The following is a 14962-nucleotide window of genomic DNA, read 5'->3' on the forward strand; positions in this document are numbered from 1 at the left end:
TTTTGAGGAAGAATTTAATTGGTCTCGCTTAGGTCACTTAACTAAAAAAAGATTAATTGAGTACTTTAATTTTTTTTTTCGTATCGTTAGTTAAGTTTCCGTTAAGTTTAATATAAAGTGTGCATAAGTGTTACCTTGTCATTGGGCTATGAGATTTTTCTTTACAATATTAAGATTACCTAACAGGCAATAATATAAACATGAACTGAAAAAGTCAAGGGAACAAAGAATGCTAAAAAATAAAATAACCAAAATTATTAATTTTATTATTATTAATTTCAAATGAGTAGCTAAACATCAATATCCAATTGGCGGGAAAACATATCCTCATTTTTACTAATGAGTAGCTAAACATCAAAATTATTAATTTTATTATTATTAATTTCAAATGAGTAGCTAAACCTTTGCTGCCTTTTACATTTTGAACAAAACACTCCTTTGAAAAATTAGCCTCAGTGTGATTAAGCTGTACAAGAATACTCTCTCAATAAGCTTCTTTGTTTAACTAGCTCGTGCATGTCATGGACAATTCTGAACACAGAATCAGGCCTTGCTAGTTTTAATGCATTTTGGGACATTTCTTTTAGTTCATCGGCCTTCGGACCAAACCAGTCCGCAACAATTTTCGCTATCTCCTTAGGCAATTTAGAGTACTTTCCACATCCATTTTCAACTACATAGGAAACATTGCCAGCTTCCTGAAATAAAAGGAAATGATGTAAGTTCACAATCATATTCAAGCACTTTGGTGTATATGCAGACCAATCTACTTTGGAAAAGATTCCAAATCAAGCTTCCATTCATGGCATATAAGGGGTATTTTCGGTGTCAGGTTACAACTCTGAAATTACTTTCATCGATTAGCCACAATAGTGCAAGCTAACTTTTTTCAAATAATAATTCATGACAAGGTCAAGAAATGGCAATAATAAGAACCACATTACCTGCCCGGCAATGTAATCATTTAAAATAATAGGTAGGCCTCGAATCATGGCCTCTGCAATTGTCCCTGGGCCTGCCTACAGAAGGAAGAAAAAAGAATCCATCAACAGCTGTCATAATGAGGAATAACCGAACCAAACCGTTTAAGGTTTGGAACTAACCGAACTGAACCAAAATTATGGTTCGGTTAACCGTTTTCTTGCCTATTAACCGAACCGAACCAGAACCAAAATTAAGCTATTTTAGGTAACCATATTAACCGAACCAAAATCAAATTATACATCATATTCATAAGCTATTTTAGGTAAGTATTCGAGTAAATTTGTGAAGAATAATTCAATTAGTCAATGAAATCAAAAGTACCCTATTTTTTGAAAGAAAAATCAATCAAAAGTACCCTAAATTCCACACATCGCAACACAATAATAAAACGGTACTGCATATGCATGAAAGCTGTAAAAATTTACACAACAATCCAAACATTTGAAAAAGAAAAAAAAAGCGGTGCTTGTGAAAAAATGATGAAAATGAAAAAGAGAAGAGAAAGGTTACGAACCAGAGGCAAAAGAAGTAGTGAAGAAGAAGCCATCGGTACAGTTGATGAACTTTTTTTAAAAAACGGTTCGGTTCAATAACCAATGTAATGGTTCAGTTAATTTTAGTTTGGTTCAGTTCGGTTCAGTTTTTGGATATTTTTGCCCACCCCTAGAGACAGTAGACACATGCCCATAATTCTCACCCTAGAAAGTTTGCTAGGAGCAATTAATCAATTTAGAGCTAATCTTGCCGCTCATCAATTATAAATTAAAAACTATAACTCTCATTTTCACATCTTTAATTATTCTGGGATCCCAATTGTCTACTCCATTTTCTTACTTTGAATTACTCTCTTAATTATCTACTTGGTTTCTTTTCTTTTAAGTCTTAGTTCATGACCTTACCTTTTTTTTTTTTGTATTTTTAATTTTTTAATTACTGTTTTACAGTAAAAAAATAAATCAATGATACATGTATTAGAGTTTGCACCTTTTTCTTTCGTAAAAATTGCTTGTAGCATTTCATTATTTTGGTGTGAGAGGTCCCAATTTAAATTTTAAAATTCAATTATTCAATTTACTTTGATAGAACTTTTTAATAATATGAGTATTATTGTTGATTGACTACATAATTTGTTTTTTATCAAGTATTCTATTGATTAGAAATTCATCTTTAAGGTGAATAAGTAGGTGTTTGGAGTTCGATATGTTGTAAATTGATATACACTATATCAATAACGTCTCCAATTTCTGGAGTATATTGAAAGATATTGACCGCATCAGTAAAAAAAAAGAGAGAGGAAAGTAATTCAACAGGCACATCAATTTCGCTCTTGATCGTAACTTTAAATCGGTTTTTTGTTGTGTATAAAATTTGAGTGAGTCTTAACTCGACATTTTTAATCAAGTGAGCAATTTTTAGGTGTCTATTGAGCAACCATAAAAAAAAGAAGTAAACCAGCTCTAACATATTCATCCAAGTAGGTGGATCAAATACCACATTCAGATTCGAAAATTACTCTTTAGGCTTTCGTTTTTTTCTCTTTGCCGCCCTAAAAATGTCAAAATACCTTCAACGGTAGTTAACTTCCGTTCGAGAGACTTTTTAAATTGGTTAAACCGATTTAAAAAGTGGTTGAATGGTTCTAAAAATTATCGAACAACACTTAACTACTGCTGGATAAGCGAACGACATTTAAGTACTGCTCTGAGAAACTTATGAAAAATTAGCAACCTTAAAGCGAAATTTCCTTCAAATTCTTCCATTATTGATCATTCCACTTCAGTTTTTGCTTGAAAACACATGGAAATTAGAATTACACATTTAAATCCAACGGTAGCTAACTACCGTTTGAAAATAAAGAAAATGAAGAAAGACGAATAGTAGTTAGCTATCGTTGAGGTTAAATGTGTAATTCTAATTTCCATGTGTTTTCAAGCAAAAACTGAACTGGAAACAACAAATTTCTCCATTATTTGGGCAGGCCCATCTTTCCGTGGATCCGGTGCACATGACAGCCCAAATTTTATAACAAAACAGCCCATTTTCTTGGGAATTACAATTTACAAATTTCAATCTAGGAATGATTTCAGTTTATCACACTAAACTTTAAAGATTATTAATCAATAACAAAGTTCTTATAGGTATTATGGAGATCATGTATTATTACAATGCATTCAAGAATGAAAAGAAATGTTGGATAATTATCCTCACATTTCCCATTCTATTCATGTAATTTTTTATTTCCTTCACAAGAAAGAAAATCTACTATAGACCTAGCCATACCTCTTCTCATTTCCTTGTTCTTCTTTAGTTTTTCGTCACCATTATCCTTTCTCTTCATCATCTTCATAAAAAATGTCCTAAAGCTTGTGACCCAAAAAGACTCTTTTGCTTTCTCTATATGGACCATATCATGAGAATCATGCATACATCTTGTGATTATGCGTTTTGATCCATGGAGAGATGGAAATGCCATTAGATTCCGGTTGATGTGATAATCAAGAGAGACCAGTTCATATGAATCATATAAAGGGCTACCACAATCCCACATTGCCCTAGCTTTTTCTTCTTCTTTCTCATCAACTTTGCCCTTCAATGCTTCTTGTTCATCATTTTCAAATTCTTTTCCATTCATGTTGGTTTTTTTCATCTCAATTTTCTTATATTCATCCTTTGATTGGTATGGACGGAGCTTCCTATATATAAAACACCAAACCTCTTTGCATTTTATTTTGGCTTTGACTTCTAAAAGTATTTGCAACCCATGTCACAATATAATTAATGGGATGACCTAATTTTTTCTTCAAAATTGAGTTATGTGTATTAAAGTATTGTGTCAAAAAAATGGTTTGATTAATGTATAGAAAAGTAATGTAAATGGTTATGATCTTGACTCATATATTTGTTTGTTGACGAAAATGACAAATAGTACTAATTTAAAATGTGAGTTAAGTACAACCATTGGTAACAAGTGTTTTGTACAAACCTATATGCATGATGCATTGATGCATCATCTCATGACTTAGCAACCAAAGTGTTAATGCATTTGGGAAGTTTCATTTTCCCTTTTGTCTGTTTGAGCTTTTTCAGGATTATTGGTAACTCTAATTTTTGGACCCTTTAGAGAAACAGGTACAAAACATAAATAGCCACACCTGCATGTCAGTTTGAAAAAGATGGGGCACTTTCGTCCTTTTATTTCTTTTCCAGCTCAGCAAAAAGCTTGGTTAATTACTAAATAAATAATTTTTATGTAGAAATTCATCAATACTTATATGCAAACTAAGGTTTAATAAGATCAATACATATTTCGAATGCCCTAGAATATGATGATTAACTTTTTTTTTTTCCTGAGGTTTTTTTTAAGAAACTAAAATTGATTAAATCAATGAAAGTCTGGAGATTTCAGCATAAGAAGTGTCAAAGCTTCAACTAAAAGAGTCAATTACAAGTAATAACAAAAATGGGGAGCCAAAACAAGCTCAAAAAACAAAGAAAGCTGCCCTGTTACAAAAATATTCTCAGGCAAAGTAAATGATTTAACCACCATGAATGGTAGGAGAAAACAAAACGAGGATGGGGTATGATGATTACCTAAAGTCAATATTGTTTTTCTTTTTAACATTGTTTTAAATAAATTGCAAACCTTAGCGTCCCTTTATTTTAAGAAAATATTTACTATTTTTAATTCTTTTTAGTTTTACTTGTTAGTAAATAGAAAATAGACTTTTAAAGTGAGTCATTGTGATAGAAATAAGATTGTTTTTGACAAAATTATAAAGACAACTTTGAACAACTATTTAAGACAATTTTTATTCAATCTAAAATTGGTTGATTCAAGTGTTTAAACAATTGATTGATTTAACTCGAACCAAGTTATTTATTGTTGGATTCAAATTTAACATAAAAAGTACAAATATTTTATTCAATCCACAATAATTACATTTAATTGGATCAAATAATTCTACCTCTCTCTTACACCTTCTTCTCTCCGTTTTCATTTTTCGTTCAATTGAAAACTTTTCTTTTTCTCTTGTCTCTCCTATACTACTTAGAGCATCTACAATTCTAGAACCAAAATTTTATTCTTCAATCATTTTTTTGTAAACTCATGGATGACACATAAGATTTAAGAATTATCAATTATTTTTACTCCAATGCAAAAACCATATTTATATTCTTATATTACTTTTTAGAGTCCCACGATAAACCTCACATATTTCATTTTGTTATTTTTCCCTTTATTTTCTCTCAAAAAGCTTTAGTGGCAATCTGTTCCATTTTGTTATTTTTTTCCCTTTTATTTTCTCTCTCCCTCTTCTACTTTTCCTGACACAAAACCTGCTAGAACATGTTCTCCTCAAGGAACTGTTCTCCAACCTGGCTTACCATGTCCCTCTCCTCCAATGGAGTAAAAATTAAGAACATGTTTTTGAATTTTAAGAACACTGTGGAACATAGCGCTAAAGTTGCTCTTAGTACTTAACACGCACAACCATGCTTTATTCTCTAAAATACATGTAATCATGTAGCTACCATTCACTCACATTTTTTGTCACTCCATAAGTCTTCCAAAGCAATTTATAGATACATCTCGATCTCGATGGGTTGTTTGCGAGTTAGATGGATTGGGCCGGTTTTCACAAAAAATATTATTTGATCCAATCAAATTTAATATTTTTTTTTTGGATTGAATAAAATATTTGTATTTTTTATGTTAAATTTGAATCCCATAATAAACAAGTTGTAGTGGTTCCCCCAATCGTCCTTGCTAGTATATCCACTCTTTGTAGAAAAATCCACGGTCTTCCACTATGATTGAATGTTTGCACAGTGTGCTACAACGTTTGATTACAAGCAATTAACGAATTATGTCACTCTTTAACCTAAAAGATTACCAAGGTCCTAAACTATGTGTATCAAGATTACCTATAACTTGATCCAAATCTGAGATCCACAAATTTGATACTTCAACCCTTCAAATCTTCTATTCTATCAAGTCATTTGGAAATCTTCATCAAGATTCCTTCTCCTGCATAGATTCCTTTGATTACTTCTTGTAGCCTTTGGAACTTTGAGCACCTTAAATTCTTCGAAAGATTCAAACCAATACACAGCCTACATTTGTCCCTCTAATCTTAGAAATCATACTTTTAGTGAAAATATACTGTCTAAATCGATTGGAACAAATGCCGAATTGGTTTAGAGACTAAAAAAGGATCATGGGAAACATATGAAGATTGAGTCGATTCCACATGAACTCTATGAAGATTGAATCCATTGGGTGATCCTTCTGCAACAGTTCGAATTAATTCAAAATGTGCCAACAAACTCTCTGACTTGTCTTAATTGATTCAAATTGTCGGTTGTGCCATTTTCAGTCGATTTGAGTAGTGAAAAAGTGTTTTTTAAAAGAGTTTAAAATGTACAAAAATGCTTGGAAAAAATCCAAAGGTTTCCGATAAAAAAACTACTATTGAAAAAGGAGTTTACCAAGACCACGGCGCTCAAGTTAACACCAAAACATGATTACCACTACATGACTTTTGAAAAATGATTATTACCAAAGATTGTTATGCATGCTCAAAAGTTTTATGCAAAGTGAGAATAAGTTCTAAACTTAGTGGGACAAAACAATATAATCTAAAACCATCCTAAACCCTGAGACATCATCAAAACTTAAGATAAATTTTTAGAAGCTACATCAGATTCATCTTTGTTGTGTAGTTTCCACTCCGTACATGGACCTATTAATTGGACACACGTCTTTAAAAAATACTTGAACAAAGTGATCCGGGATAGAGACACGACACATAATATGAGTAGTTGTGTTTAGTGGTGGTTGTCTTCTAATTGGGAAAAAAGTTTTAGAAATACATGTTTCACGTTTAGTCAACTTAACCACAACTTTATTGTAGCAAGTTGCAATAATGAGACTCATATCTAATAACGTTAATCACTTCTCTCTTAGTGCCATTTCATTATTTGATGTAAGGTACAAACCATTCAAGATATATTGAAAATGTTCCTCACCTTGAAATGATTCCTCATCAATCACTATATTTAGAGTCTTTTTAATTAAGTTTTTAATCTATTTTTTTTTTAGTTTACTAGTAAGAATACCCGTGCTAACGCACGGGTTGATATATAGAATTTATGTATAATTGCCTTTGATAATGATAATTTGAATATTCATTAATTATGCATTAAATACTTGAATATTATCTATTGGTGAATATATTTTTTCAAAGCTATCAGCTAACAAAATTAGTAATAATTTATATATAAGCTAAGATACACTCGATAAATATATATATATATATATATATATATATATATATATATATATATATATATATAGTTTAAAGTTACAATTAAAAACCTCTAATAAAGTACATGGAATTGAAAAATGAGAATAATAATAATATTACATATAGTAGTATTATTGAAATTTTAATAACGTCTAGAAAATTTGGAGACGGAAACAATGTTTTTAGCCATGATAGAGTCGCACTTAAACTCAAGTATGCTATTTGGATATATCCGATTGGTCAAGCAAAATGCTCTCCATCCTCTAAGACATAGTCTGGTCATCTTTAGGCAAACTATTGAAAATAGGTATATAACCATATGCTAGTCAGTTACGACAACGATTATAGACAGAATACAAAAGAAAAACACATGATTGATTAAGGGTAACCAACCTTTCCCTGAACATGTTGATCTCAGGCATGTCATCATTGATAAACAATTTAGTGAAGGAGTAAGTGTTCGAAACACTCAGTGGGTAGCGTCCTGAGTTTATGATAATGGAAAAAACACATGAATCATATTTGAATAAACATATAATACTAAAAATAATGTTAGTAAAAAGGTAGTTAATTAAAGAAACACGAAAAATCCAGTAAACTATTGAAACCTTCTTCCTTGATTTTGCAATACTTCAGTAGAACAATGACTAGACCAGCCTCTTTCCTATCACTGTTATATTGAACAAACTTCGGAGCATACTCCTCCCACAGAGTACAGTTCAGAACAATATCACAAAGAATCATAACACGAAAGGAATTTAAGTTGGTTGAAAACTCTAAGGAAAAAATTATAAGGTAATAAGTATTGCAATATGATAACTAAAGTGTAACTAAACCTTATATCTTTCATAGTGAAATTGACTTGAAGCTTTTTCCCTTCATTTAGTTGACAGTAACCCATGTCCTGAACAACTCCAATGACATCTACAAAAAAAAAAAAAAGACAAATCAAAGTTACGTAAGGAAACACAAAAAGGCAAAAAAAATGTGAGACATGAATATAACTTTGGTGAGTGAACTTACTAACTAATAGGTCAGGTCGCCATTTGCTGGAAACTATTTCAGCAAAAGGCTTATACTTGATGTGCGTATTAGAGATGTCATTGAGGTTGACATCAACAGCAGTTGTTCCACCAGTCCATATTAACTTGTACTTATGATCAGAAACTTTAAACAACACATCATTCTTGACCACATGAAAGTTAGTTAAGGTATATGTAGAATTAACTTCAAGTGTTTTGTCATAAACAGATTTGTATGCAGTTGGAATGAGTACTTGAATATCATGGCCCTAATATGGTAAAATAAGCTTAAAGTGAATAAGTAACAAAAAAATAAAAAACAAAGTTTTAAAAAAATAAAAAAACAAACAAGCAACTGAAACCAAAAATAAACCAAAGAGCTGAAACCAAAATCAGTAGGGTATTGAGGTAAGTATTTTATCATTACCCTAATAAGGTAAAAAAAAAAAGCTTAAAGTTAATAAGTAAAAAAAAAAATTGTTTTCATAAACAAAAGTAAAACCAATCAGTGACCAGAAAATAGCAGTAGGGTATTATGTTCAAATGTTATCTCCCATACCTTAGCATCAACAATCAGCAATTCCAAATGTTCTTTTCCATCCTTCACTACTGTCCATTTATCTTTGACTCGAACTGACAGCTTCCACAAATCTTTTTGATCTGTGATAGCAGCAATGAACTCTTTAGGTCTTTCCATTTTCAGGACTTGATGAATAGGTGTTTCCATCTTCAGAACTTCATTCAAAAAAAGGGAAAAAAAAAGTCATAAGGAAAGGATTAGCTAAATTTTAAGGAGTTGAGAAGATTGTGAACAAAAACTTGAAGGAAGAAAATAATAAATGAGATTTGGACATAAACACAAGTTGGAAAAAACAGATCTGGAAACCATGTGATTTTTAAGAAACAATAAGTTATGACTGAAAAAATGGAAGAACATAAATCTTCTTACTTTTGTGATGTTTAAAAGCATTAGTTAATGATGTTTACCAGTAAATGAAAGAGGGTAGGAATGATAAAGAGGGAAGAAGTGAAAATGAAAAGCAGTTTCTCACCGGTGTTTGAGAGAGGGAACGGATGGTTGTAAAATGTGAAGAGTAGATTATGATGTTAGTAATAAACAAAGGATATAGTACCAGATATGTGTAAATAGTGTAAGTTGATTTCATTGGAATTAGACAACTTGAGATTTGAACAAAATGTGTATTGATATATTTTCCCACCAAATAGTTGTCAATAAAGTTCAGTTGTTGTAACCAATTAAAGTTAGATATATAGTGTTAAGTTTGAACTAATGGTAACTAATAAAGTTACATTACACAATTGGTCCAAACTAATGGTAAGTTAGTTAAAAAAAAAAAAAAATTTAGACAACTTTTACCCATTAATGAAGGACGTGGCAGAAAAAGAGCTTAGGGCATAAGTGGGTTTTCCACATGATCTTCCTTTCTTATATTAATTAAAGGGGATTGTTGAAGTTAGAGTTGTTTTAAATAAATTATCGTTTTGCAAGATTTCAGTCACTTAAGTATTTGCTTTCAATTGCTCTAAAAAAAAAAGTATTTGCTTTCAATTTCTCTCTAACCGGCCAAATAGGTTGATCATCGAAAGTGAAGCGTTACCGAGAGAGTAAGGGTGCAAAATTGTCAATTTTGAATCTCATCATTTTGTACAAAGACATATATATGATAAATTACCAATTATTAAGAAGTAAGCATCATTTGGTTTGTTCTTATATAAATGGACAATCAACAAAAGAGGATTAATGACAACAATTAAAGAAAAAAGAAAACACTGATAAGAGCTACGGGGATTAGTGAGAGAAAAACTGCAATTTTATGTGTAATTTTTAACTTTCTTTTATCTTTTGTTAACTATTATGAGTAGATAAACTTCCAACTTAGGGATGAGTTGAGATTGGATGAAAACCTTGTTTTGTGATTTGATGTTTATCTGGATGAATTCAAATGCATTTTTTTATCTAATATCTTTTCTTTTCGATTTTTATTAATTGGCTTTTAAATTAATTTACATTTCATGATTTGAAAGAGAGTGGAATTTGTGAATGCTTGAAATAATATTCTTTTCTTCATAGTCTAGAGATTGACCGGACCCTTAAAATTATCATAACATATACAAAAGCTTATATTTTTATTTTAAATTGACCAAGAGATTAGAGGCTGAGGTTAAAGGTTTAATCACTAAAAGATGATAATTAAACACTCTGGAAATTTGATAACAACGCGGGTAATGCATTTATCATGTAGCATCAAATTAATATTTTAAGGTTAGAATTCAAGTATTACTCGTCCCCGACATTTTTGTTCTTATTAATTTTAATCCAATCTAGTTGTTTAAAATTGCTTTTGCAATAAACAAAAAAATGTAACCTTTTGTTTAGTTAAGCTGCAAATACAATTCAACATTATGTCGCCATTTTTGAGTTTGACATTTGGTCTTACTGTTTTAATTTTATAACTTGTACAATTTCGTACACTTGTGAAAATCGTTATCACCTCTAAATATTGGCATATAATCATCGTCTTTGGAAATATTATTTGACGCATTTGCTCTTTGATATGTAGTTTAATTTTGTCAACCTAAGTGTTCCCACATCATCAATGATAGTGCCATTTCATCAAAATTTACTTCAAAATGAGTAGGGGAACAAAAACTCAAGAAAAATTAAAATTGAGGGACCAAAAAGTTAACATTTAAAATAGGAGGATCAAAACTTCATTTTAAAAAAAATAAGAGATCAAAAGTACATTTAAGTCAAATTTATTTATCCTCTTTTGACAACACAAAAGAGTATCAGCACATAAAAATATTAAAAATTGCACTCTCACTTACACAACAAAATTCCTACTCAATCAATAAATAAAACATAAGAAAATTAAGTTAGACTTTCTTTCACATGGACAAGTTTTATATTCAAGTAATAAAATATTTTGGTAATTTTAAAAATTTACCAATGGGTACGGATATCATTACTCTGATTAGTTTAAGTATATATATTTATTTTATCTACGAATACTTGTTAAACTACATACAACATTGTGTCTGTGATAGATTTTATTCATAGATATATGTAGTACATTTCTTTTGTTGTCATCCCTAGCTATGCATGATTATATATTAAATTTTTAGCCTAACTCTATCATAATTTCCCACTTCTCTAAAATGTTTTTTTTTTTAAGGACACTTCTCTAAAATGTTGTCACCACAAAGTAAAATAGAAACAGATAATATGAATAGGACTGTAGAGTAAATGTGCATGTAAAGGCAAAAGTTATGGTGCATAAGTTATTTCCTTATGCACCGTGCATAAACACATCACAACCATCAGATTTTTTTTATTTTGAACAAAAATGGTTTTGGCTCACTTTGGGGGTGTAGAAAGCAATTATGTTGGGATTTATACACGGTGCATAAGGATTTCCTTATGCACCATAACCACTCCCGTATGTAAGTGCTTACGTTATCAATGGTCCCTATCACAGTCCTTGTCATTGCCAAATTTCCCATACCATTCATTTTTACCTTTTTGACATCCACCATCCCCGCATCGGTGAACAGGGCACATTGCAGCACATTCTTCAAATAGTGACTCATCATTCTTATAGAGACTTACACATGGGAAATACACCAAAATTGAAAATAAACAACTTTTTTGGTAGCTCTACTTTGTTAAAAAAAAAAATCTTGATAACAATTTGCAAATTTTATTTGACTTCTCTTATACATTCCTCCTTAATGTGTGAAAGAGACGTTCATGCTCTATTATTGAAAAATACATGGGGTCCTATAATTATATTTTTTTGAGAGAGGGTCCTATAATCATAAAAGACAATATTATTTGAGCTTAACGTGGGTCATCTAAATGGATTTTATGTGCTTTGTATCCAATGGACGGTAGAATAATCTCAATTTCTCAAATGTTAAATGATTTACTCATCCATTGTTGTATATTGAGTTTTTTTCTAGAAGAAATAACATGTAAGATTTAGGAAGACCCTCTTTCCCTCTTGACTTGAGGACTGAAAATATCTAAGCATGTCATCTTACAAGCTCTATATATATCACAATTGCAAAAGAGAATAACTAAGAACATAATTTGCTTAAAAAAAAAACTAAGAACAAAATTAGATTTATTTTTCAAACAATTTCAAAAGATAAAAGTTCAATGATGCAATACATTAAGAATGAAGAGTAAAAACACAAATTCTCACCACCTTATTATGATCATGTGAGTACTCTATTTCCTCCACAAACAAATCGACTATAAAAGCTAAAAAGCCCAATTTCTATTTTCTTGTGCTTCTTTCCATTTACCTTCCCTTTCCACTTGATCTTCTCAAAAAATTCACTTAAATTGATCCACTTGGAAGAACCTTTGCCATTTCCATTTGAAATCATCACTTCATCAAGATTAGAGAACTTTGTGATGATTTGTTTTGATCCACCAAGATGTGGCCACTCCCTCATTTGTCTCTCAATTATATGAGAAAGTGTGACCAATTCACATGAGTCATATAATGGACTACCACAATCCCATATGGGAAATATTGATCTTTCATCTTTCTGATCTTCTCTAAAATCCTTAGAAGCTACACTACCACTCATCTTGCCACAAGGATAGTAATCTACATTATTTTGGTCTTTCACTTCTATAATATGGTGCCAATGCTGTTCTTTGTAACAAATACAAAATAAAATATTTATTTGGGAGATTTAAAATCGCAAGATTCTTGACATATCATGTGCATGATGAGGATAATTATCATCCAAGAACCTACATCTAAAAAGGGCTTTTTCTATACTAATAATTTGCTCAAGTTTGTCCAAGAAAATGACAGATTGGGTGAATTAAATATTGGGTTAGGAATAATAAACCATTTGCTCCCCTCAAAATAATAATAATAATAATAACCATTTGCTATATTGCTGTCTCGAATATGGATCATATTTGTAACCACATCACCAAAAAATGTAGTTAACCTACCATAAGGATACATAATTTAAAAATATCAAATTTTGTTTTATATTGGACATAGGAGAGGAGATAGACATTTATTTTTTCACGTTTTTTGGTTACATTTTAATTTTTCAAGTTGACACAAGTTATATTATGAATTTGTTTTATACCATATTAATTAATAAGAGCTTGCTTGTAACCCACATGCATTGTCACATTTTATGCTAAAATTGATTTTTCTATGATAATTTTCAATATTAGGCCAAATGAATCATCATCATATTTAGAAATTTGCAACTCATTTGCCTTCATCTGTTGGTGTTGGCTCCGATCTCCCATAGCAAAACAAGGGAGTTATTATAATGTACTCCCTCCGTCCTTATATATAATTACTTTTTGATTTTTTCACTCTTACTAAGAAAAATTGGCGTTGTAGTTAATATGTGTTGCATTTGACTTAAAATTTGATCTTTGTGTTTTAGCAAAGTCGTGGTACAATTTTGCTTTTAAAACAGTTTTCTTCGACGAAAATCATGGTCCGAGAAGATAAAATCGTGGCACGGTTTTAGATAACGTTCAGTACTATACTGTGTACTAACGTAAAATCGTAGCACGATTTTGGAAATCATGACACGATTTTGATAGGATCTGAAACACTATTTAAGAACTCCTTGACCCTTTTGTTGAGTAAGCTTGACGAATCTCATGGAAATCAATAGAGGGAACTTTTAGGGTCCGTTTGGTTCAACAGATAGGAGGGAAGGGGAGGGGAAAGGAGGGGAAAGAAAGGGAAATATTTTAATTAAACGAGTCTACAAGGGTTTTGCTCCCATCCCTTCCCCTTCTAAAAATTGAACCAAACATATTTAGATACTAAAGGTTGAGGGTCGTTGGGAAAGTGTTGCTGCCTTTTTGGGATAGATTCGTGGGGTTAGAAAACACATCAAATGAAAGTCTTTGTGAGTAACTTGGATGAATCTTGGACTACTAAAAAAGAAGATCCTTAAAAAATCAGGCTAAGAGTTGGTTCTCTTTGGGGTTAGATTCTAGATTTGGGAAACAATTGAGAAACATCTTAGGTGAGCGAAATCGAGTCTCTTGTTCTTGGGAGGAGATTGGGACAAAGATAGAAATTTGGGTTTGTTCTTTGTGAGCTTGTTGAATCTAATTTCTTGTAACCATGTTGGATCTCTTTGTAAAGAACTCATTGATAGTGGTCATTGTTGGATCAAACTAGGTAAACATTTCTTGGTTTTGTTCTCTTTTCTTCACTCTCTTTATCTTGTTTATTTTTTTGGTTCGATTGTGGTTTTGCTTTACATTTCGTTTCTAGATTAGATCTAGATTGTTGTTATTGTTTGTGGCTATTTTAGTTATTGATATTTGCTCCACAAATTTAAATTACATTGATGTGAAATTTGGAGTTACCGAATTCACAACAATGTTAGATACTTATGTTTAGTCAAAAGAAAAAACATGTGATATTTATTTTTCTTCCATTTTAGTCCTTTGATCTCTTAAATTTTTTGTTTCATTTTGATCTATGTTTATAATTTAAATGATCAAAATGAATCCAAAATATTTGATGGATTTAAGGGAAATAAATGTGTTTGCCGTGCATTGCCATGCTATAGGGCCTCTCGTGCCATATAGCACCGCACTTTTTTTGTTAT

At 31.0% G+C, this 14962-nt stretch overlaps 2 protein-coding genes across 5 annotated transcripts; both read right to left on the minus strand.

Annotated features, from left to right (window-relative positions):
* Nucleotides 1-254: 254 nt before the first annotated feature.
* Nucleotides 255-1066, minus strand: LOC25500731 (probable monogalactosyldiacylglycerol synthase, chloroplastic). The gene is made up of 2 exons (XM_024772204.2): nucleotides 945-1066; nucleotides 255-698 (listed from the first exon to the last, which is right to left on the minus strand). The coding sequence occupies exons 1-2, from the start codon at nucleotides 990-992 to the stop codon at nucleotides 462-464; spliced, it is 285 nt and encodes a 94-aa protein (XP_024627972.1). The 5' UTR covers nucleotides 993-1066; the 3' UTR covers nucleotides 255-461.
* Nucleotides 1067-7431: 6365 nt separating this feature from the next.
* On the minus strand, nucleotides 7432-9480 carry LOC25500732 (uncharacterized). Of its 4 annotated transcripts, none has more exons than XM_039828597.1 (7): nucleotides 9367-9480; nucleotides 8874-9049; nucleotides 8316-8583; nucleotides 8129-8216; nucleotides 7901-8025; nucleotides 7686-7776; nucleotides 7432-7586 (listed from the first exon to the last, which is right to left on the minus strand). In XM_039828597.1, the coding sequence occupies exons 2-7, from the start codon at nucleotides 9039-9041 to the stop codon at nucleotides 7556-7558; spliced, it is 771 nt and encodes a 256-aa protein (XP_039684531.1). In that variant the 5' UTR covers nucleotides 9042-9049; nucleotides 9367-9480; the 3' UTR covers nucleotides 7432-7555. The 4 variants fall into 4 exon arrangements, 3 of the variants coding, with proteins under 3 accessions (XP_039684531.1, XP_039684532.1, XP_039684533.1); XM_039828598.1 differs by having other exon boundaries at nucleotides 9302-9438; XM_039828599.1 differs by having other exon boundaries at nucleotides 9264-9406.
* Between the last annotated feature and the right edge of the window lie 5482 nt (nucleotides 9481-14962).

This window comes from Medicago truncatula, chromosome 8 (genome assembly GCF_003473485.1).
Source record: "Medicago truncatula cultivar Jemalong A17 chromosome 8, MtrunA17r5.0-ANR, whole genome shotgun sequence".
Lineage (NCBI taxonomy): Eukaryota > Viridiplantae > Streptophyta > Magnoliopsida > Fabales > Fabaceae > Medicago > Medicago truncatula.

Bases quoted from the DNA above. Each gene is read 5' to 3' on its own strand.
- LOC25500731 (XM_024772204.2), bottom strand. From the start codon at position 992: ATGATTCGAGGCCTACCTATTATTTTAAATGATTACATTGCCGGGCAG. The intron at 699-944 runs GTAATGTGGTTC...CTTTTATTTCAG, and splicing joins ATGATTACATTGCCGGGCAG to GAAGCTGGCAATGTTTCCTA.
- LOC25500732 (XM_039828597.1), bottom strand. From the start codon at position 9,041: ATGGAAACACCTATTCATCAAGTCCTGAAAATGGAAAGACCTAAAGAG. The intron at 8,584-8,873 runs GTATGGGAGATA...TTACCATATTAG, and splicing joins TGCTGATTGTTGATGCTAAG to GGCCATGATATTCAAGTACT. The intron at 7,777-7,900 runs GTTTCAATAGTT...TCATAAACTCAG, and splicing joins TTGCAAAATCAAGGAAGAAG to GACGCTACCCACTGAGTGTT.